The sequence below is a fragment of the Maylandia zebra genome, linkage group LG20, assembly GCF_041146795.1.
Source record: "Maylandia zebra isolate NMK-2024a linkage group LG20, Mzebra_GT3a, whole genome shotgun sequence".
Classification (NCBI taxonomy): domain Eukaryota; kingdom Metazoa; phylum Chordata; class Actinopteri; order Cichliformes; family Cichlidae; genus Maylandia; species Maylandia zebra.
In genome coordinates this window covers 15770649-15791073 of record NC_135186.1, presented here as the reverse complement: position 1 = coordinate 15791073, position 20425 = coordinate 15770649, and the positions used below count along the sequence as shown (strand labels likewise).

Below are 20425 nucleotides of genomic sequence, written 5' to 3'. Positions count from 1 at the left end.
TCAGTTGGTGAACATTCATTATAGACTTTAAAACCACACAGACGCTGACAGAAGTTGCCAATCACAGATAACCCTTTTTTTTTCCCTATCTACCACTGATATAATTAAACTGTACTAACAAACTGTGTCATGTTTTGCTGGATAGTAAAAATGCCTAGAGGTGAAAATATATATACACCACCAATTCTACTCTTTGATATTATGTGGTTTTACTTGGTCTCTATAGTGGTTTTGCACAGGTGTCAGTTGTCTTAAAGTTAACTTTTTTTTAGCTAAGCTAGTTTGCACTTGTCATCAAAAGTGGGGCGAAATTTCTATAAGTTTGCTGAGATAGTTTTGTGAAAGTGTGTTGCGAGTTAAAATGGGGCGTTTATGAATTATTGTTGTTGCAGCTGCTTCCATGTTGCTCTTAGAAGACCTAAAACATTTTATCACTTGTAAATTGTGTTTCAGGATGCAGTGTTAGTTTACATTCCAGTAAAAGCCTCATAGCAGTAAACTGCTCCTATTAGCGGTGCAGTATAGGAAGCCAAACAGAGGAGCCTCAACATTGAAGCATGGCTTTTAGAAAGCAAGCTCTCCTGAGCCACTTCACTGTTTGAGTTCTTACATTTTAAAATTATGCTGAGATATGCTAAATGTCAACCAACCTTACCTCCCTTCAGTGTGCAGCAGGCACATTGCCACCCTCTGTGATTTAACACCCTCTTGTCTCTGGTCAGGTTTGACTACTGCAGGTTCATAGAGTTAGACTACGTGCCCATGGAGTCAAGCTGTATGGTGTCAATGCGCCCAACTAAAGGCTATGTATCGACCAAGTCACCGACCAAGGGATACACTTCCACCAAGTCTCCGGATCGCCACGGTCGTTCAACAAACTCTCCCTCTACCCCTCGCTCCCGGTCTGTCCCGACTCACTCTTTTTTCCTCCCGATCAGTCTTGATCCTTTAAAGCATGGGAATGGCAAGATGTTTTGCACTGCTGTAAATGTTTTGTGACGCCACATTCTAGAAAACATCCTGTCTAGTCTGACTCTCTTCTTCTTTTCTGTCCGATTGCTCTCTTTTAGTTCCCTTCTGGTGAAAACTTTCTTTTTTCATTGAGTAACGCTAATTTGATGTCCTTTTCAGTTTCAGCATTGTTGTGAGTGCCAAGAGGAGTGTGTGTATTTGTTTCTCAGGCCGACATGCTGAAATATTGTACTCTGTGTATCTGTGTAGACCTGTGTTGTATAAGCATGGTGGTGGACCTGGATTGAAGTGTTTTCCATTCATTTCTGTTTGCACTGTGGATCCGTTTGTCATGGTTTAGCTTAGCAGCTCACTTAGTGTCTGGACTGTGGTTCCATGGTGTTGCCAGGAACACATTAACATGTCTCCTCTTACTGTGTACCAGGCGCACTCCGGCTGCGGCCAGTAATAGAGATCCCTATGGAAACGCTTCTCTCAGCAGCAGCAGCAACTCAGGCTCATGTAAAGGCAGTGAATGCAGCCCAACCAAAGGGTAAGAGGTGTAGCACATTTCTACTAGCTCTTGTACCAGCGTAGTCCCAATGCTAGAGCTAAATATGTTTGCAATGCGGGCCACCGATTCTGATTCTTCCTACTAATGTTTCCCCAAATTCCAACACTAACATTGCAAAATAATGACTTCTCTAACTTGTCAAATTGTGGGCTTGTTCTCTAACAGCAGTGCACCACAAACTCTGCCGCACTACTGCATTGATGGACAAGAGGTATAACGTTAATGCCTTGGGATAGAAAATGGAACTCTTTGTGACTTTGTCAACTCAGTGAAAACAGAACTTAATATGATTTGCTGTCTTATTACCTTAATTAGCTATTTAATCAAAATTTATCAAATTTTGATTAAATAATTCAATCAAATTTAATCAGAATTTTAGTGATGATATGACACAAGAAAAAATTATTTACTCCAGTTCGCTTTCCAAAAGTATGAAAGAGCACATTTGCAGTCTCTTCTTTTTTCAGTTTATGCTCATTGGTTGAATATGTGAATGAAAATATGGTGAGTGCTGTTAAAAAGGAAAAAAGCCCACATTACTGATAAAACAGCAGCTCTGAGCCCCAACCTACTATTTTGAAGATAAGCAAAAAGTTATTTGTGATATCATCATCACCGATGACCTAGACCTCAGAAGGTTAAGAGTGTTTGAAACTCTTAATTCTTATAATAGTGATGTTAACTTTCCTTCCATCACTTCTTTCTTAACATCTCAAAAAATGGAAAACACCACTTATTCTTTTCATAAACTGAAGTCCTGTCTTTTTTAGACGCCATCAGAAGTACACGTCATGTACAGACAACCATGGCATTCGGCCTCCTCCACCAGAGCAGTACCTCACACCCCTTCAGCAGAAGGAGGTGTGTATCCGACACCTGCGGGCCAAGCTAAAAGAAACCATCAACACCCTGCAAGACAGGTGAGATACTGAGACAGGATGAGAGACTGGCAGGTCCTATAAAGTAAGGTTTTATGCTAGTTCTTCTTAGATCTTGTATATTGGTCTGTGCTTCTTATCGTCAAAGGTTCTAACCCTTTCTCTGTTGTCACCCTCTTAGGGACACGGAAATAGATGAGTTGAGAGGCCGGCTTTACAGAATGCAGGAGGACTGGGTTGAAGAAGAGTGCCACCGCGTAGAGGCTCAGCTGGCCCTGAAGGAGGCGCGTCAGGAAATCCAGCAGCTCAAACAGGCTGTGGATACTGTTCGTGCCAGGCTGAGCGATGCCGGAGGCCTCAGTGGAGATGTAGGGGTCCAGAAGTACTTTCAGGATATCAACGCTCAGAACCACAAGCTGGAGAACCTTTTGCTGAGTATGGAGTTGGCCCAGGCTGGATTAGCAAAGGAGGCGGAGGCCATGCCAGGCTGTCGGACCCGCGTTGGGGGTTCAGCACCAGCATCTGTTTCAGGAGAAAGTCCTGGCGGAGTACCCAAACTTACTGTAGGAGGAAGAGGGTCTTGCTCTTGTGATGGCTCCCCAGCCCGGTCTTTAACTCGGAGTTCCACCTACACAAAGCTGAGTGATCAGGCACTGGCGGACCGCAATGACAACGGGTCGGACTTTCCTTGTCTCTCAGGCGACGGCACCCAGGACAGCGGCTTTGTGTGCTGTGGGGAGAGTAACATCCCCAGCCGGGCTGACCTTCTGCTGGAGGCCGCATTCCTTTCTGAGGAAACAGCATCTTTACTTAATTCCTACACGCAAACCTTCTCCCACTCTCTTCCCCATTCTCATCCCCACTCTCTGCCAAACTCACTGTCTCACACCTACTCACATACCTTACCTCATTCTTTCCCTCACAATTTGTCCCACTCTGTGCCGCATACTATGCCACACTCTTCTACGTATGAGAAGCTGTGCACAGGGGAGGGGCTGGCACCCTTTCGTTGTGGTCTGGGTGGAGTGAGCTGCATGAGCCACCCCTGCCTCTCCCACCACCATCTGTACCTGCACCCTTTAAGGGAGACTGGCATTCAGACAGAAAGCTGCCCCATCCCTACAACAGCAGGGTATCCCTCTGATCTGGACACCATCGCAGAGCAACGTACTTTCCGGTCCCAGGCCTGTAGCCCCACTTCAACCTGGATGTCTGATGAAGGGGACGAGGAGTTGGACTCCATTACCACCACAACTTCAGTAACCACAGCAACAGTCATGAGTACAGCAACAGAGCCAATCCCCAAAACTCCAGTGGTCCCATCTTTACCACGGTCCGCCACTGTTGCGTGTTCCATGGAAAGTCCTGTGCATAAAGAGAAAGAGTATGGAGAGGAGGAGGAAAAGCAGGAGAAAGAGGAAAAAGAGAAGGAAGCTTTTGTGGCAGAAGAGCAGGTGGAGATAGTTATGATCAAACTGGCAGAAGAAAGGCAACAGACGCTGATTGGTTCAGTGGGAGAGAAGATAGGAGGGCAGGTTGCTGAAGAGAAGCCGGCTCAAGGAAAACTCTGTGATCTTGCTGCGATGCCAGCAACATGGCAGGGTGAGCTTAAGTTAAGAGGATGCTGTGGAGAAGGCAGGCAGGGTGGGACATCATTTGAAAACCTCGGAGTTGTGGACACGCAGCAAGAAAGCTGTCCTTTACAAGAATCAACCCAGGTAGAGACACCTCACCTGAGTCCGAGTCACCAGGGATCATCTCCAGCTATAGAACAGCCTCACACAATCCAGCCAAGAAGGTCTACTTCCCATGAGGAGATAGGTGGTGTTACAGTGGTGGAGGTGCACAATGAGGACAATGATAACGGTGAAACAAAAGAGCACGGTGCCACAGGGGACACTGCAGAAGAGAACGGAGAATCATCTAGCTCTGGGACGATTCAGAAAAGCTACTGGAGTCGTCACTTCCTAGTTGATCTGCTTGCGGTGGCCATTCCTGTGGTGCCGACGGTGGCGTGGCTCTGCCGCGGTCCAGTCCGGGAAGGACAGCCAATGTATCACATAGGATCACTGCTGAGAGGCTGTTGCACTGTGGCGTTGCACTCGCTGCGCAGGGGAGGCGGGCTGAGGCACTACCCCGCAGGCGGGGGAGACTTAGGAGGATCACAGATATAAGAGGAAAATCTGCTCAGCACCTCTGTGGCCCTTAACCACGACCTTTCCTGTATAGGTTTTCTCTTGGAAGATTCAAGTGCAAGAAGACAAGGACTTCCTGTCCTGCAGTTTCTGCCAAGAATAGGCAAGAGGGGTATAAGAAACAGGAAATGTGAAGCTCTTGGACTGACAAGCTCTGCCTTGTTTTGGTTCTGCTCCGCAATGTCTGTCACCCAATGTTCCTCAGCCTTGCTACCGAGATGTCTGCCAGCTCTACTGGCTTGTGGAAAAGTAAATGAGCTGATTGAAATGAATGATGCCTGAATCTTTTATGCTGATTGTTTCTTTTGATCTTAAATGCAGGGAAAACTGTAAAAGATTCATTGACTACTCAACCTATGAATTCTAACACATTTGACTGGTTGTGTGTGTATATGTGGCATATATGTATAAGAGCTTGTATACATGTGTAACCAAGTTACAAAAAGCTACAGCTTCACCAAGTCATTAAGCAATGGCTGAGGGGAAAATCCACTCTAAATCAGAATTTACATGTTTCTACGACTGCAGACGGTTTTCATTGATCTTCAAGACTGAAATCTCAGAGTGTGTCTGCCATCATGACGTAGACACAAAACTCAGGGATGTTCCGAGGGTAGAAACACACAAACCTATTAAATTTGCTTCAAATCATAAACACCCAGCTGTGGCCAGTTCAGTTGTGCTGCCAAGTTAAACTCTACTTACTTTTAATCGTATTAAGGTTTTAGTTCTCTCTCCTGGCCAAAGAAGCGTTTTGGTTGAGCTCAACCCCCCAAAGGAATGTTGTTCATCATTAAAATGACCTCTGCCAAAAATCCTATGTAGATGTTTATTAATCAAACACAGTAGGTTAATCTGAGGTGTGTATACATCAACTGCATAGAAGCTGATTTCTAATTTTCTTTCATGCATTTAGCAGTTTGAGGCATCTAAAAACAAAAACCATGATGCCATCACACTTAGGATGAGACTGTTTTTAAGATAAGATAAGATAGATCTTTATTGTCACTGTTACAAGAACAATGAAAGACTGTTTGGCATCTCTCCATTAGCAGCATGTAGATTTTTTTAGATTAAAATTACTTTATAATAAAAGATAAGAGACAAATTTCCCACCTGTGGGACTAATAAAGGTTATCTTATCTTCTCTTATACACAGATACATGCATTGATTTAGGCCATAAAATTGCATATGTCGTCAATCATTCTCATCTACTTATAATATGCATAACCATCACTTGAAACAAAAAACAGGTTTTGTCCTTGTTGAATGAAGTCTTCATGTTGCGCCTTTTGTAGGCAGTTATTTAGTCTAACCTGCCAATTAACCTGATAAAGGCAAGTACCTTGTTTGATTTCTGCAATTTTTTTTCTAAAGACTGCTTAAAAATTTCCCTGTACTTGATGTTGACGTTAGAATGTGCACTTTAATTTCTCTTAACCTCTGCATCCCCAGGAGGCCAGCCAGAATCTCATTAATAATGAAGGAGATGTTAATTATTATAGAAAGTCCATGGGTGATTTACCTATTCTGCCATGTTCGTTGTGTTTCTACCCTGAGAGCATTACGATTAATTCTCCTAAATAAATAAAGCTATTCAGATTTATTAAACTCAAACTAAGATCAATACCACACTTATAACTATACACTAAAAATGAAGCTCAGTTGAGAGCCAGCCTGAGTCTTTGCAAAGATAAAGTCAAAAATTAAAAAGCAAAGCTCTCTAAATAAAATCTTAGATTTGTTTCTGTAATCCATATGAGAGCTTTTGTTTTTGTTGTTTTCATTTTATGTATCTATTTATTTATTGGGGCAGTCTACTTGTTTGGGAAGGTAATAATAATAACATGCACATTATATTTTAGGGTGGAATATTTTCCATACTCAGTCATATTGTCTCATATGGGCCTTATCTGCTTAAGCTTGTATTCAAAGCAAAGTTGCCAGAACCAACATTTGGTGAAAATAACAGACCTCAGTTTGTGTTACTTAAAGTCACCTGATTAAATCTAATTGAAATGCCATGTCACGATCAAACACTTTGTTTGTAGATCCTCACCGGCTCACTTTGGTATCTTAGTGTAGCTCTGAATGGAATGAGTTGTGCTCAGTCTGTGATCTGTGCTGTATATTTATGCTAAACTTAATGCTCTTGTGGTGTAGTTTTAACTGTCATTCTGGTAGTATGTATTCCAAGTCAACTGTACAAGAGCTAGTCAGTCACTGCTAATAACTCCGCTTAACTTGTCTAACAGATCATTCTGAAAGGCATTTACAGACATCGTGTGCTACATCTTAGTCGACAGTTCAGATGTACATTAATAAGATGTCTGGGTTTTAAATGCACTTAGCATCAGGGTATTTTTTCATTTGTCTGAATGTGTGCATCACGAGAGGACTGTGATGAAAGATGAATGTGTAAATGAACAAATAAGCAAATCATGGCTGGATAACTGAATGGGCCTGCTGGGCACAGATCTGACTGCTAGAACAAAACAAAAAGCTTCCCAGAAGTTGGAATGGGGTCTGAAAGCTCACTAAAGAGCAATATGGCTGCAAGAGGGTGGAAAACAATTGCCAGTAGATAACAGACAAAAATGCTATGTAAAGGACTAATTCTTACATAACACTTACATACTCTCTCCCAGAGTACTCAAGGCACTCCATACAACATGCCAGATTCACCCAAGCACTGTCTTCTATGTTTTTAAATGTTTTCTAACCACCATTCACACACTTTGATGCTGAGATGGGAGAGCAACTTGGGGTTATTATCTTGCCCAAGAATATTTGGCATGCAGACTAAGGGGAGCCAGGGATTAAACCACCAACCTTTACAATCAGTAGATGACCTGCTCTACCTCCTGACCTACAGCCACCTATCAGTCATATGTCAATAGACATATGACTGATAGGTGGCTGAGTTTAAAACAGAGTTTAAAACTATTCCAAAAAGAAACCAAGCAACTACAAAAATGACACAAAACAACTGCAAGAAACGTAAAACCAATGCAAGAGATGTCTAATGTCTACAAAAAGGTTCAAAATGAATTCAGAGAGACCTAAAGTGACTACAAAGTCATGTACAAGGAAATAAAACATAAAGAACCCTACAAAGAGACAGAAAATGACAATAAATACTAAGGTCTGCAAGACAGTTGGATAAAAAAACAGAAAGCAACTACAAAGAAAGAGAAAGTCGCTGCAGTGATATAAAATGACCTCAAAGATGTATAAAACAAACAATTGTAGAGGTGCCTAAACTGTACAGAGATTAAAATGACTTCAAAGAGATTTCCTAAATGACTTTGAAGCAACAAAAACATGCAGAGAAAACACAACTGTAGAGATGTCTAATACTTAAAAGAGATGCAAAATCACTTCCAAGAGATTTGAAGTGGCTACAAAAATATAAAACAATGACTTCAAAGAGAGCTTAAGTAAATACAAATAGATGTGAAATTATATCTAAATGACTACAAAAAGATGTAAAAGGGCTGCAGGAAGAAGAAAAACAACTGCACAGACATAAAACCACAAAATGACACAGAGACACAACCACAAAGATGCTTAAAACAACTGCATACAACTACAAAGACACGCCAAAGAACTTCAAATACATGTGGAACAACCACAAAGAGAACCACAGTGACCAATAAAAGAAAAATCAACCACAGAGGGAAATCAAAGCAGCGCAAAATCACCAAGATGTTATTGCAGGGGTCAGCAACCTTTAACACCCAAAGAGCCATTTGGACCTGGTTTCCACGGAAAAGAAAACACTGGGAGCCGCAAATACTTTTTGACATCTAAAATGAAGATAACATTGTGTATATATAGTGTTTTACTCTTATGCTTTGTGTGAACAACTAAGGTGTGTTGCTTATGAAATCCATGAAGTGCTACAGAGAAAATTACATTTTATTTATGTAATTAACATATTTTGAACTCTTAAAGAAATATAACAAAAGGAAAGACACCCAGCTGAACTAAAATGATCCATGTAGCAAACAAAAACTGCTGTGAGCCGCCATCCTTATATCACCTTTGGGCTTTTGGAGCCTTGGCCTGACTTTTAAAAAAGTAATTGGAAAAAAAGCACTATGCTGCTAAAAACAGAAAAATAGATAGCAAAATTCTGCCTAAATATGTATTTTACCTGGTTAATGTGTGTTGCGGGGCGTGGTCTGCTGCGCCGCTGCAGGGGACGCGGACGCACCTGAGCGGCACCCGCAATCACGCCTCGCCGCCTTAACGTCCGTGCTATCTGTGCTGTTGTGTTGGTATGTGTCGGGCTGTGAGCTGAAAAGCTACAGCCGGCTGTATGCGTACAGCAACCGTGTGTGAGAAAAGCGTGTTCATGGAAGCATCGTCGGGTCTGCTGTGATATGTTTACAATGGGACTTCTGCTCCTGAACCTCTGCGCACAGCGTCTGCAAATCGGGGCTGTACGAAGTCACTTCATCTTTACGCAGGACTGTAAGCTGTCACCTGTGAGGTGTGAGCGGTGTTTGTTTTTAACATAGTTCACGGTGGAGAACAGCTGCTGACATAATGTGGATCCGAAGATCCATAATTGGGCTATGGCCTCGAGGGCCGGTGTCCCTGCAGGTTTTTAGATGTGTCCTTGAACCAACACAGCTGATTTTAAATGGCTAAATTAGCTCCTCACCATGTCCTGAAGTTCTCCAGAGGCCTGGTAACGAACTAATCATGTGATTCAGGTGTGTTGACCCAAGGTGAGATCTAAAAGCTGCAGGACACTGGCCCTCGGAGCCTGGAATTGCCCACCCCTGGTCTATGGGTTGAAAGTCTGGATAAATGCACGGCGTTTCGGCGGGTATACCGGCTTCCGCGAGTGTGACGCTTATTTTGAGCGATGAAAAAAATAATAGAATATAATTTTAATTTTATATTTCAATATCACAATAACCTTCCAATTTAGAACTACAAGTTAAAAACAAACTAACATAAATAAAATCCACTTCAGCTAAATACTTTATTTTCCCAAACCACGCGGAGCCGCACTATAAGGACTAAAGAGCCGCAGGTTGCCGACCCCAGTGTTAGTGGAATGTAAAGTTACAAGCAGGTGCAAAACTACTATAAAGTGACACAAAACAATCATACAAAGTATCTACAAAATGTTTTGGTCTTCAGTGTAAACTCCTGTGCCCAGGGGGCGTGTTTGATAAATCCCTCCATGGAATAACTCTAAATCTGTCCGTCCCGATTTAAATGTCGAATGAAAACTGTTCCAACACAACCAGCAAAAAAACAGCAACTCAAATTGTTCTGCGTTAAAAAAACACTTTTGTTCTTTTTTCTATTCTATTCTTTTCACCAGTTGGTTTATATGTTTTGCACTATTGTTCACTTTATGAATTTTAAGCAATTACTTGAAGTTGAGATTGTAATTTAGCACTGGCAAGTTTGAGGTTAGCCCGAGAATTTCATGCTCTTCATAAAAAGTCATAACTTTTTCAACATAAGTTGAAAGTGAAAAGATGAGTGGACATCTGTTTCTCTAATGACAGATTCTGATGTATTGGTCCTCTTACCTTCAACTCCACTTTTTATTCTGGTTACAGAACCAAGCATTGTGTTGATGAAATAGCAATTGAAGTTGAACTCGGACTGGCAATACTTTCATGTAATACTAACTCGGTTATGATTATTGAACAATTTATTGTCATTTAGAATATTTCTGGTAAATCTAATATATGATTTTAAATTCCAACAAATGTGTGTTTCTTTAGGAAAGAAAGAAAGAAAGAAAGAAAGAAAGAAAGAAAGACGCATTTTTCAACCCAAATTTTTTGAGCTGCACTGTGTGTGTGAGCTCACTGAGCATTTTCTGATTGTTCTGTTCTGCAGTGATAGTTTAAAGTGCAGCTGAAGCAAAAATTAGGCATAAATAAGATACTACAGACATGTAGGTATGGCTTGTTCCTGTGGATGCTGTAAAGCAGTATTCTCTCATGTAATAAGAACTGTTTATTTAAGCCCTTCACATTTACATACATCTATGTATTAACATACATAGATGCCATAACATTTCTAAAAAGCTCTCATTTCAAAAACATAATTTTTTTTCTCATACTGTGTGATCCGATTATGTAATTGTCAGATGTCAGTGACAATCATGATAATCTGAATTAATGCATTGCTAGCCATGAAAAGATCGAATGAATGCCTTACGGACACAATCACGAGGTTTTCTCAGCATCGTTTGCATTGTTATGATTTGTGCAAGAGCTGTGCGCCCATCATCCAGCTGCATTGTGGGAAAGGTTTGGCTAAAAATAATGAAGAGGCTAAAACAATTCCCTGTTTTACCAAAAGCCATAAATCTGTGAGGGAACTGGTGTGACAATGTGGAAAGCTACCTCCTCCTCTCAATATTAATGTATTATGTACCAAAATGTCTACTATAATAATCATGTAAGTGATTACTGATGTAAACCTGCACTGTACTTTGATGTGACAGTCCCGCTGTTAATTGCAGCTGATTTTTGGAAACAGGATGACAGAAGGACCAAAGGGTACATCTACCAAGCAGCAAATGAAAGGTGGCTGGTTTGATTCCAGGCAAACACAAATGTGCTTTGCGTCAGAAAGGTCACCTGGTGTAAAATATCTGGTGCCATATCATCTGGTGACCCCTTGTAACAAAGGAGCACTCAAAAGTAGCTCTTTAGCAAACAGCTAATTGTTAATGGTAGTAGCAACCATCTCAGCCGTCTTGGTTTAGCACCATTAGGTGGGCACATGTTTATTCTCAAGGCTCCTGTTCCTGAAATGTTTAATTGAAATACAATGCTAGATAATGAAGATTTGGCAAGCTGCTTTGATAATGACTTTTAGTCTCACATGCACAATTTGAATTAGATGTGGATATTTGATCTTCTTGTTTAATTACTTTAAAAAAAATGGAATGCAAGGTACCATTCTTGAGCATGATAAAATGTATTTTGTGCATTCGTCTTTTTTTTTTATGCAGCTATAGTAATATCTTCCAATGGTCACTTTTTAAAGATTATTTTGGGACTTTGGAGATTCCGTATTAGCAGCTTTAAGTCTATTGCATTAAAATATTCCTGTGGTGTATTTTTACCATGTGGAACTTTAAAGCCAAGGAGAATGCCTACGCTGGTACTACAGGTGTGCTGAAAAATGTAGCTGTACCCGACTGTCCCAAGATACACCTGAACTTCCTGTTGTAGTGTGCTGTTATGTCAGTGTACAGTGCGTGGGGGTGACTGATTATATATACATGTCCCCTGTAGACACATGTGATTTTAAATGCATATGAAAAGGACTACGGAGGATGTTTGGCTTTTCTTTTTTTTTTTTAAATCAGACAATATTTGAATGTGTACTGTCACTTTACGCTTTAGTCCTTGTCTGACTGTGTGTGTTCCCTAACCTATGTAATAGTAACTAATGTAACAGAGGTGGAGTCATTTAACATCCTTCCACTGAGGACATTCAATGCCTCGTGTAGAAATTTAGCTGACATCATAAATATTGCCAGATAATATCACGTAAATGAACTATTTTAACAGCAACAGTAGTGTGTACAGGTACAGACATCAGTAGGCTACATCTTCCACCACACTGTATAAAGAAAGAGCAAAAGCCCCTATATTAAAGAGCATGGAGGAAACATCTGCTTTGCCTTTGTGTTTATTCCCACACCAGCTGATCTGAAGCAACACGAGAAATGCAATGCTTTGAGACCGAACACGAATGTGAGCAGAAAGACTTTATTTGTTTACAACATTATCATGGTTACATTCGTATATAAACTTTTAGATTTTTCTAGCATTTGTTTTTACAGAATGACAGCGGTTGTTTTTTTTAAATCAGATTGCATACCTAGAAAATTAAAGGAATACATGCATCCGAACGTGAACAGCATTAAAAGGAGAAATTTTATATAACAAGTAGAAATTCACAACTGTGAGCTCTGCTGTGAGTCTTGCTGTGCTCATCAGTCAAGGAAGGAATTTTAAAGAGGATAGGCCTTTAACAAAACTTAGCAGAGGACAGCAGTTCACTGGATAAACCCATGACGCGTAATTTAAATGCTTTCATTTGACCGATTGATTTTTCAGCATCAAATTTAAGCTTTTAGTTTTCTCTCGTTAACATGAAGCATCACAAACACAACAATTATGAAAAAAAAATTGTTGGAACTTGAAATGAATATAGGAGAGAGGACCTCTTATAAGGTTAATGGAAAGTGCACTTAGTGGGTCCGCCTGGCGCCGACCCCTCCATTCAAACACCAACTGTTTCCTCGATTCTTTGAAGCACAAAGCCTCACAGGACTCCTGCAGCCTGTGGTGCGCTGGGCACCTGCTAACTCATGTTTTTTTACTCTGTCATAGCTCTTAAAGAGTGTTTGTGGACAGTCCCAGCTGCATAGGTTAATGATAATGTACTGCTGCTCCCTTTCCTTACACTTGCTCCCCAGAATGTGCACACGCACTATCTGCAAACTTAATGTCAGAGGCTTGAAAATGCGTTACAAGGATATGTCGCCATCTCTTGGAAAAAGCGGAAACTGCTACTCAGACCTGGGTGGTGAAATGTTGGGATTCTTTTTAATGTTGAAAGAAAAAGAAAGAATAGTAAACACCACCATCACTTTCACTGGCCATGTAAAAATGACTGTACACTGGAACCCACAACACACCTCTTCATATGAGTCTGCAGGTGTTAATTCAGCTCAGATTATTTACACGTTAGGGGTTGGGTGCAGGGATCAGGAGGGCAGCTGAATATCTGCGTGGACGGCTCTGATGGCTGTCCGTCAGCTTTTACAGCATTATGAAAAGGTGAATGATTCATCTCCACACTGAGCAGGAAGCTCTGGACTCATGATGGTATGCATGGCTTTTTTTAAAAAACATTTTTTTTTGTTTTACTGTCCTTGATCTCAAATACAAAACAAGAAAAAAAAAACATATCAGAGTACTAGGTTAACATATAAAACATACTAATGTCAGCAGGTGAGGGAAATGTAGAAAAGGTAAAGAATAGAAAAAAAGGCATCTTAAGATTATGTTAGAGATGAGCAAGGGCAGGGTTGGTGATTGTGATGTAGGAGGAGGTTTGGTTTGATGACAGAAATAGAGAAAAAGACATAAGGAAAACAGAGAGAAAGAATCTGCACTGTAGACATCTTGACATCCTCTAGTCCTCTTCCTGGTCCTCACACCTCTGGGACAGAGTGATCCATGGCTGACCGCATCAGGCCAGAGGACATCCTGGAACACAAGCACACAACCTGTCAACAAAACGCTGCATGGGTTCCTGATCTCTTGAGCTGGGCACTCAGCTACTCTTTAGAGGGCATCACTGTTTCACTTGTGACAATAAGCACTGTCTGAATCAGTGCAACCACACTTCTGAGCATTTAATTCTTTACCCCACCATCACTAAACCAGGGTCTGTGTTCATCTGCACGGTGTGGCAAATGAGAGACCTGCGCCATGGCCCTGCTGTCTGTGGATCAGGAACAGCAAAAATGCCTCACAGATAAATACCTTCAAGGGACTTGAAGATAAAATTCTTGTGGAAATAATAACCATTATGTTTTTCTTTTCTCCAGTACCAAAAGCAGCACTGATAGCATTGGAGCTCATCTGCATTCTGGTCTTCGATAATTAAGCCCTGTGGTCCATTTCATGCCTAATTTCAGTACACATCTCTATTAATTACTCATTTAAACCTTTAAATTTGCTCAAGGGTGGTAAGCAGTATGTTAAGATAATGTTGGCTAGTCAGGCGAGAGGTGACTCAATGTGACTCTATGGCTTATTCCACACAGATCGAGCCAAACACATTGGGTTTGACTTGAGATCAGATGTTAATAACTGATGCATGGACAGAAAAAGTCTCTGCTGCAGTCCTACCTCTTAACCATGTGCTCGTAGACAAACTTAGGCATGATGGTGATGGTCATGGTTGTCGGAGAGGTGGTCAGGATGTCTTTGATCTGAGAGTCCTGGAAATTTCCACACAGGCAGAGGCACATGTAAAGGCTTTGTGTAATCAGTGCAAAACAAACACACTCGCTTCACAGTTTCACTCTGTTGTTTAGACGTATTCCAGGAAACAAGAAAACAAACAAACAAAAAATGGTCTGAAATACAGCACAACTGCTCTACGAAGGCCGAGGGAAGCAACACAAACACAGGAGTAGCTGAGAAATTGGGGTTTGTTGTTTCAAGACTACCAAACAACTACCAGGTATACAAGTGCGACAGGAAACTTTGCCTTTACGCTTTGTCATTTTCAGACCTTTAAAAACAACCTACAAGTTGAATGCAATAGATGACTCGTTACATACAGGGGTTTACATATTTGTTCTACCAGAGTCAAGGGATGCAGGCACAGCACATGCTGCTGCTCTGCTGAGCTAAGCTACTCATTAGATGAACTTAGGCTCAAGCCCAGTCACTACATAAGGCATTGTGTTCATCATAAATGGTCTTGTAATTGGCAGCTGGCTGCTAGTGGACATTCAGATGTGTAGGTCACTGTCTTAATTTGTTTGCCACACTGTCACATATTTTGCTTTGGGGGGGGGTTTACATTGAAAAATCAGAATGTAATAAGATCTGGTCAGTAAAATCTAGTTACTTTCCAGGATAGCTAAAACTGTCTGTACAGATTCCTCCGATATTGGTTTCCCTTCATTGGCTCCCTGTTAAATCCAAAATTGAATTCAAAATCCTGCTCCTCACATACAAGGTCTTAAATAATGCATTATGTATTTCTTCTTCAGTCACCTTTCTCACCCACTATGTGTTAATAGACCTCTCTCCATTGATTCATACTTATAAATCTCTGGGTCTCTTCCACAGCATGTCTGTCATCCTGTCTTCCTTCTCTCACCCCAACTGGTTGCAACAGATGGCCCCGCTCCTCCCTGAGTCTGGTTCTGCTGGAGGTTTCTTCCTGTTAAAAGGGAGTTTTTCCTTCCCACTGTCGCCAAAGTGCTTGCTCATAGGGGGTCATATGATTGCTGGGTTTTTCTCTGTATGTATTATTGTAGGGCCTTGAGGCGACTTTTGTTGTGATTTGGCGCTATATAAATCAAATTGAATTACTCATGAAAGATGAACACTGCATTGTGACATCTTCCACAAATTAGTGATGCTTCAATCTGAGTTTTTTTGTCATCATCATCTTGTTTTAACACTGGTGTGAGGGGCAGATAAAACTGAGGAACCGCATAACGTGATGCTGCATGCTCAAGGACTAGCAGCTTATCAATCCCATGATAAAGCATGACCTGATCTAGGTCTTTATTTATCTTTATTTATTAAATGACCAGACTTTAAACTACAAACTAAACTCATTAGCTCATCACTGAAGTGTTTACTGCAGTCACATAGACATATCAGGGGAGCTGAAGGCTATTCTCCCAAAGACCTTTCAGACCTGTATGCTACATCTGTCTTTTATATACTGTATGAAATTTGCCAGCTTTTATTCACATTTTACTACAGCTTGTTTGTTTTTTTATTTATTTTTTAAAACATCCACAGAACCAACTTGCCGTGATCTCATTGGATACTCTCACATGGTGAATCATGGTTCTATGAAAGGTCAAGTGGTGCAGAAAGCCAGAAATTTTCAAAAGCAAAGTGAATGCTTCCATAACCGTGAGCACTGCAAAGGTGCATCAAATCGATGTGCAAACAAACCCGAGATAAGAACATGTTGCAAACCTGCATCACAGGGTAGACAGAAACTACGCACCCACTGGAAGCAAACTACTCAACACTTATTAAACACCTCAGAGCTGGGGAGCACTGCACTTACTTAACACTGCTGGGCGTCCCTGTGTTTTATTACGTTCTCCTATTATGGAAGCAGCCATCTCAGTGCAATCTTTAAAATCAGTCACCAAACATCTGATGAGCATTGCAAACGTTCTGAAGTCACTGTCATTTTCGGTCCATGGTATTCTCTATACTGAACTTCATCTATCATAATACAGATTCCACAACACACACAATATGACAAAATATCCTACCAAACTATTAGATGAAAAGCCTGATATTTGCACGAGTGAGAGTCTGACCTTGAGTCCGATGACATTCTGTCCATTGATTTCACAGATGTAATGTTCAGTCAGCAGGCCATTGCGGGCGGCTGAGCCATCTTTGACCAATGAGGTGATTTTCCCATTCTTGTAGATGAAGCCCACGTGACCAGAGCTATCTTTGTGCATGGTGACGGTGCGCTGAAATGGCCTAGAGACACACACAGGAAAACATCAATAATCCATATGCAGAAAGTCTTAGAGCTTTTGCTATAAAGCAGCATACAACATGCCTGTCATCACAGAACTGTGACTCAGAAAAAAGCATTTCATAACAGTCGAAAAAACAGAAACTAAGAGGAGAGATGACATGTGTGAAACAGTCAGAAGAGGGAGCCAAAGATCTCAGCTCCACAGAGGCTATGTGTTAGGTTTGTAGCATAAACCTATTCGCTGGAACGTTAAGACAATATAATTACACTGCAAGCAAGACGCAAGTAGGCAAACTTCTTCATGGTACTCGTGCACGGGAGAGAACCGGACAAACGCCGTTCCTTCGCTTGGCCCCAGTTGCTCTCGTCCGTCCTCCCGTACACTGTCCTTTTATTGAGGTTACATGAATGTGCATAGGTTCACTAACATGTGACGTCTACATACACAAAGAGTACCTTGCCTGTGTGTGTGTGTGTGTGTGTGTGTGTGTGTGTGTGTGTGTGTGTGTGTGTGTGTGTGTGTGTGTGTGAGGTCAAGATGTGACCCTGTGAAGCCTCCCCAAGGCTGGCACCTAGAAGTCTAACAGATTTATCTAAACAAAAAAGCACTTAGACTAGAACAGATGTAACTACGTTAATCCTACCATAACAATTAAACAAGGTACGAACTTTCCCATGCTCCCAGTGTGGAATGCACACCAGGCCTCTGTAGCCTGTTAAAGATCACACAACTTATCACTACCCAATGGATTATACACTTCTAAGCATCTATGGTTAAATATTTCTAAGCATAAATGAGTAAATGTTTCTAAGCATAAATGACAATCAACAATACAACTCTATCACTATGATACTGCAACAATACCCCAGCAGTTTAAATATTTTACAGTTTTACATTGGAAATCTGCTCACACATCGATATCACCGAACACATCCTGTTACAGATTCAAAATCCAAAGTGTAGCACTTCTGTATAAAAGGCAAGGTAATAATACATCGGCCGAGTAGTCAGAGATCCTTTGATCCTTTTTGTGTCTGTTCTGTTTTGATGTGTCTAGTTTTAATGTGCACTGTAATATTTATAATTTGCAAGCCCGCAGAGAAATTAAGACGTTCGCAACAATTTGTTCTTAAACCAATGGTGCTACCACTTAGCCTCCTATAGGAACACCGTAGGATACACTTATGGTATCAATTTCAAAATGCTACGTCGCCTCATTCTCAAGTTATCACATTCACAAACATAGGTGTCCAACCGTTTTACCACAGTCGAAAATGAATTTTTGGTGACTCTCATTTCTGAAACAAAACTGAGACTGAAACCAAATAAAAAGTCATCTTATGATGAACACTGAAACTTAATGAGCACCCTTGAAAGTCAAAGTTGGACGAACAGAAAAACTATGACAAGAAAAACATTTCATGAAAAGCTTATTATTCAAACAGTTACTGGAGATCTTGTGAGAACCAACAGCACACTGTAGATGCTAGCTTAAAATGGACAGAGTCTGCTCAACTCCAGCTCCATATTATTATTATTTCAAATTCACAGTTAAATGTAATGCTTGAGTTCAGGATTTCTGCTCTTGGAAAATGGGTAGCAGAGAACTCCGCAGGTCTATGAGACCAGAAGTCTTTTTCAACTACAGCTATTGCCATCTGGTGGCCTACAGAAAGAATGCAGGTGTAAGGCGCTGGCTTCATGGCTTCACGACCGACATGCACATTTATATAGAAAAGCACTCCACTTAAGCTAAACACAACCATGGACAGAATATGGACCAGCTGTATGACATCTGTTATGTTTGAAGCATCAAGTCCTGATATAAGGTTTGACAAGCCCTGCTGCACACTACAAGTCCCCTCACCTGTCCCTGACCACCAGCTCAATGCGGGTCTCAGACGCAGCCTTCAGAGCTTTGTGGGCCTTGTCCGCACTCCATCCAGCAGAGTTCTGCCCGTTGATCTGCAAGACCTGGTCCCCAAAGCGCAGCCCAGCCAGGGCAGCGGGGGAGTTAGCCTGCACCAGCTGGACAAACACTCCCTGAGAGAAACAGATAAAACATTCAAAGTGTGAGGAATGGAGGAAGAGACAGAAAACAGATGCAGGTAGTGGAAAGAATACAAAAGAAGGTGACAAGGACACAGAAATGGGCCATAAAAAGGTAAACAGGATGTTTATGTTCTAACTATCCAATGAAAATGTTTTGTTTGATGGATCTGCGATATAAAAATACATTTGATAATCTCTATTCTTAGGTCTCTTCTCTGGATTCTATGTTAACCTGAATGCAAAGCTGACTATACTCCTTGGTGCAGAAAGAAATCAAGAGTGCTTAATTTCAGGTCCACAATGATCCCCAACACACTTATTTCAGCTTACTTCACATAGGGCTCATTGTATCAGAACACAAAGTACATGATAACTTAACTACATTAGGAGCCTGTTAGCACTTTCAAGCTACCTGAGCTGACACTCCATCTGTGGTTTGTTGCTGACTTTTTTTTAGGTTTAGATATTCTAATAATTCACTCACGGCATCCCATCATGCCCATAAAAATGGTTCTGTCTTAAAAATGAAACAAGCACAAAAGCAGGTGGTTCCAATAGAGGCTTTATGAGTTTTATCAAAACACATAAATGCTGTGCCCAGTAGTAAGTTACTCATATGATTTCAGGTAGCACAGCCACACTTACAAAGTAAATGTGTAACTAGACCTTAAAAAGAAATACGAACCTATAATTTTTAAAAGAACTGTAACACCAGACTAAAAGAAATCAGCACAATAACAGTATTACCCAACAGACACAAGGCACCAGTTTATTCTGTATCATAGAGCTGATGTCAACACAAGACTCATATGACAGCTTCATAAACACGCTCAGATGACCGACACTATCATCTCTGTGTTACTCACTGACGTGTTCAGTTATTTTTCTGATGCAAAGTATCACACAACCCTGCTCTATGGGCCCCTGCAAGGTAAGAGCAATTCAAACATTTCCCTCTGCCATGCTGCAGAATTCTATAATTACCTCTTCTTATCAATTCATATTACTTGGGCAGAGAACAGGACCTTGTTCTTTTGAACCTATAATAATTATTTTCCATTCAATCATACAGTGTCAACACTGACCTTCAACCTGACCTAAAAAAATCTTGATAAGCCTCACAATGTTCTCTCAGAGAAGGGTCTGTATTACAAAGCAAGCCCAACAAACCAAGGATATCTTTTCCCCATGCGGCTTCACTTACCCTAAAAAAGGGCACTTCAGCCAGGGTTTTCCAATCTGGCTATAAACATGTTTACATGAAAAAATAAATGCAGAAAAGGGTAGAAAAACAACAACAACAAAAATAGCCCACTGCAGAGTAGTCACATGGTAAAAGCGTAATTATTCATTTAAATATTTTATGTAGATATTACTTGAAATTAAAAGTTAGCTAAAGTCATTATTTCAACCCGTTTTCACTAGTAATGTTGCTAAGTTTATTTATACTTATAAGCTGTCACCCTTCATTATTTTGGCCTTCGTGCTTTTGGG

The 20425-nt window shown here is 40.9% G+C and overlaps 2 protein-coding genes across 4 annotated transcripts in view; one reads left to right on the top strand and one right to left on the bottom strand.

The window, feature by feature from the left end:
* snphb (syntaphilin b) overlaps positions 1–12268 on the top strand; it is a 34589-nt gene extending 22321 nt beyond the window's left edge. For 2 of the 3 annotated variants that reach the window (XM_004565497.2, XM_004565495.2), the window contains 4 exons: positions 723–902; positions 1397–1504; positions 2296–2445; positions 2585–12268. In XM_004565497.2, coding sequence (XP_004565554.1) covers positions 723–902; positions 1397–1504; positions 2296–2445; positions 2585–4577 — 2431 coding nt within the window. In that variant the 3' untranslated portion in view covers positions 4578–12268. The remainder of the gene's footprint in view (positions 1–722; positions 903–1396; positions 1505–2295; positions 2446–2584) is intronic. The other variant, XM_004565498.2, reaches the window with a different exon arrangement.
* An 84-nt stretch (positions 12269–12352) lies between these two features.
* sdcbp2 (syndecan binding protein (syntenin) 2) overlaps positions 12353–20425 on the bottom strand; it is a 29229-nt gene continuing 21156 nt past the window's right edge. The window contains exons 6-9 of the mRNA XM_004565494.5: positions 18747–18922; positions 16706–16877; positions 14526–14617; positions 12353–13877 (exon numbers count right to left, since the gene is read on the bottom strand). Of these exons, the coding sequence (XP_004565551.1) occupies positions 13823–13877; positions 14526–14617; positions 16706–16877; positions 18747–18922 (495 nt within the window). The 3' untranslated portion in view covers positions 12353–13822. The remainder of the gene's footprint in view (positions 13878–14525; positions 14618–16705; positions 16878–18746; positions 18923–20425) is intronic.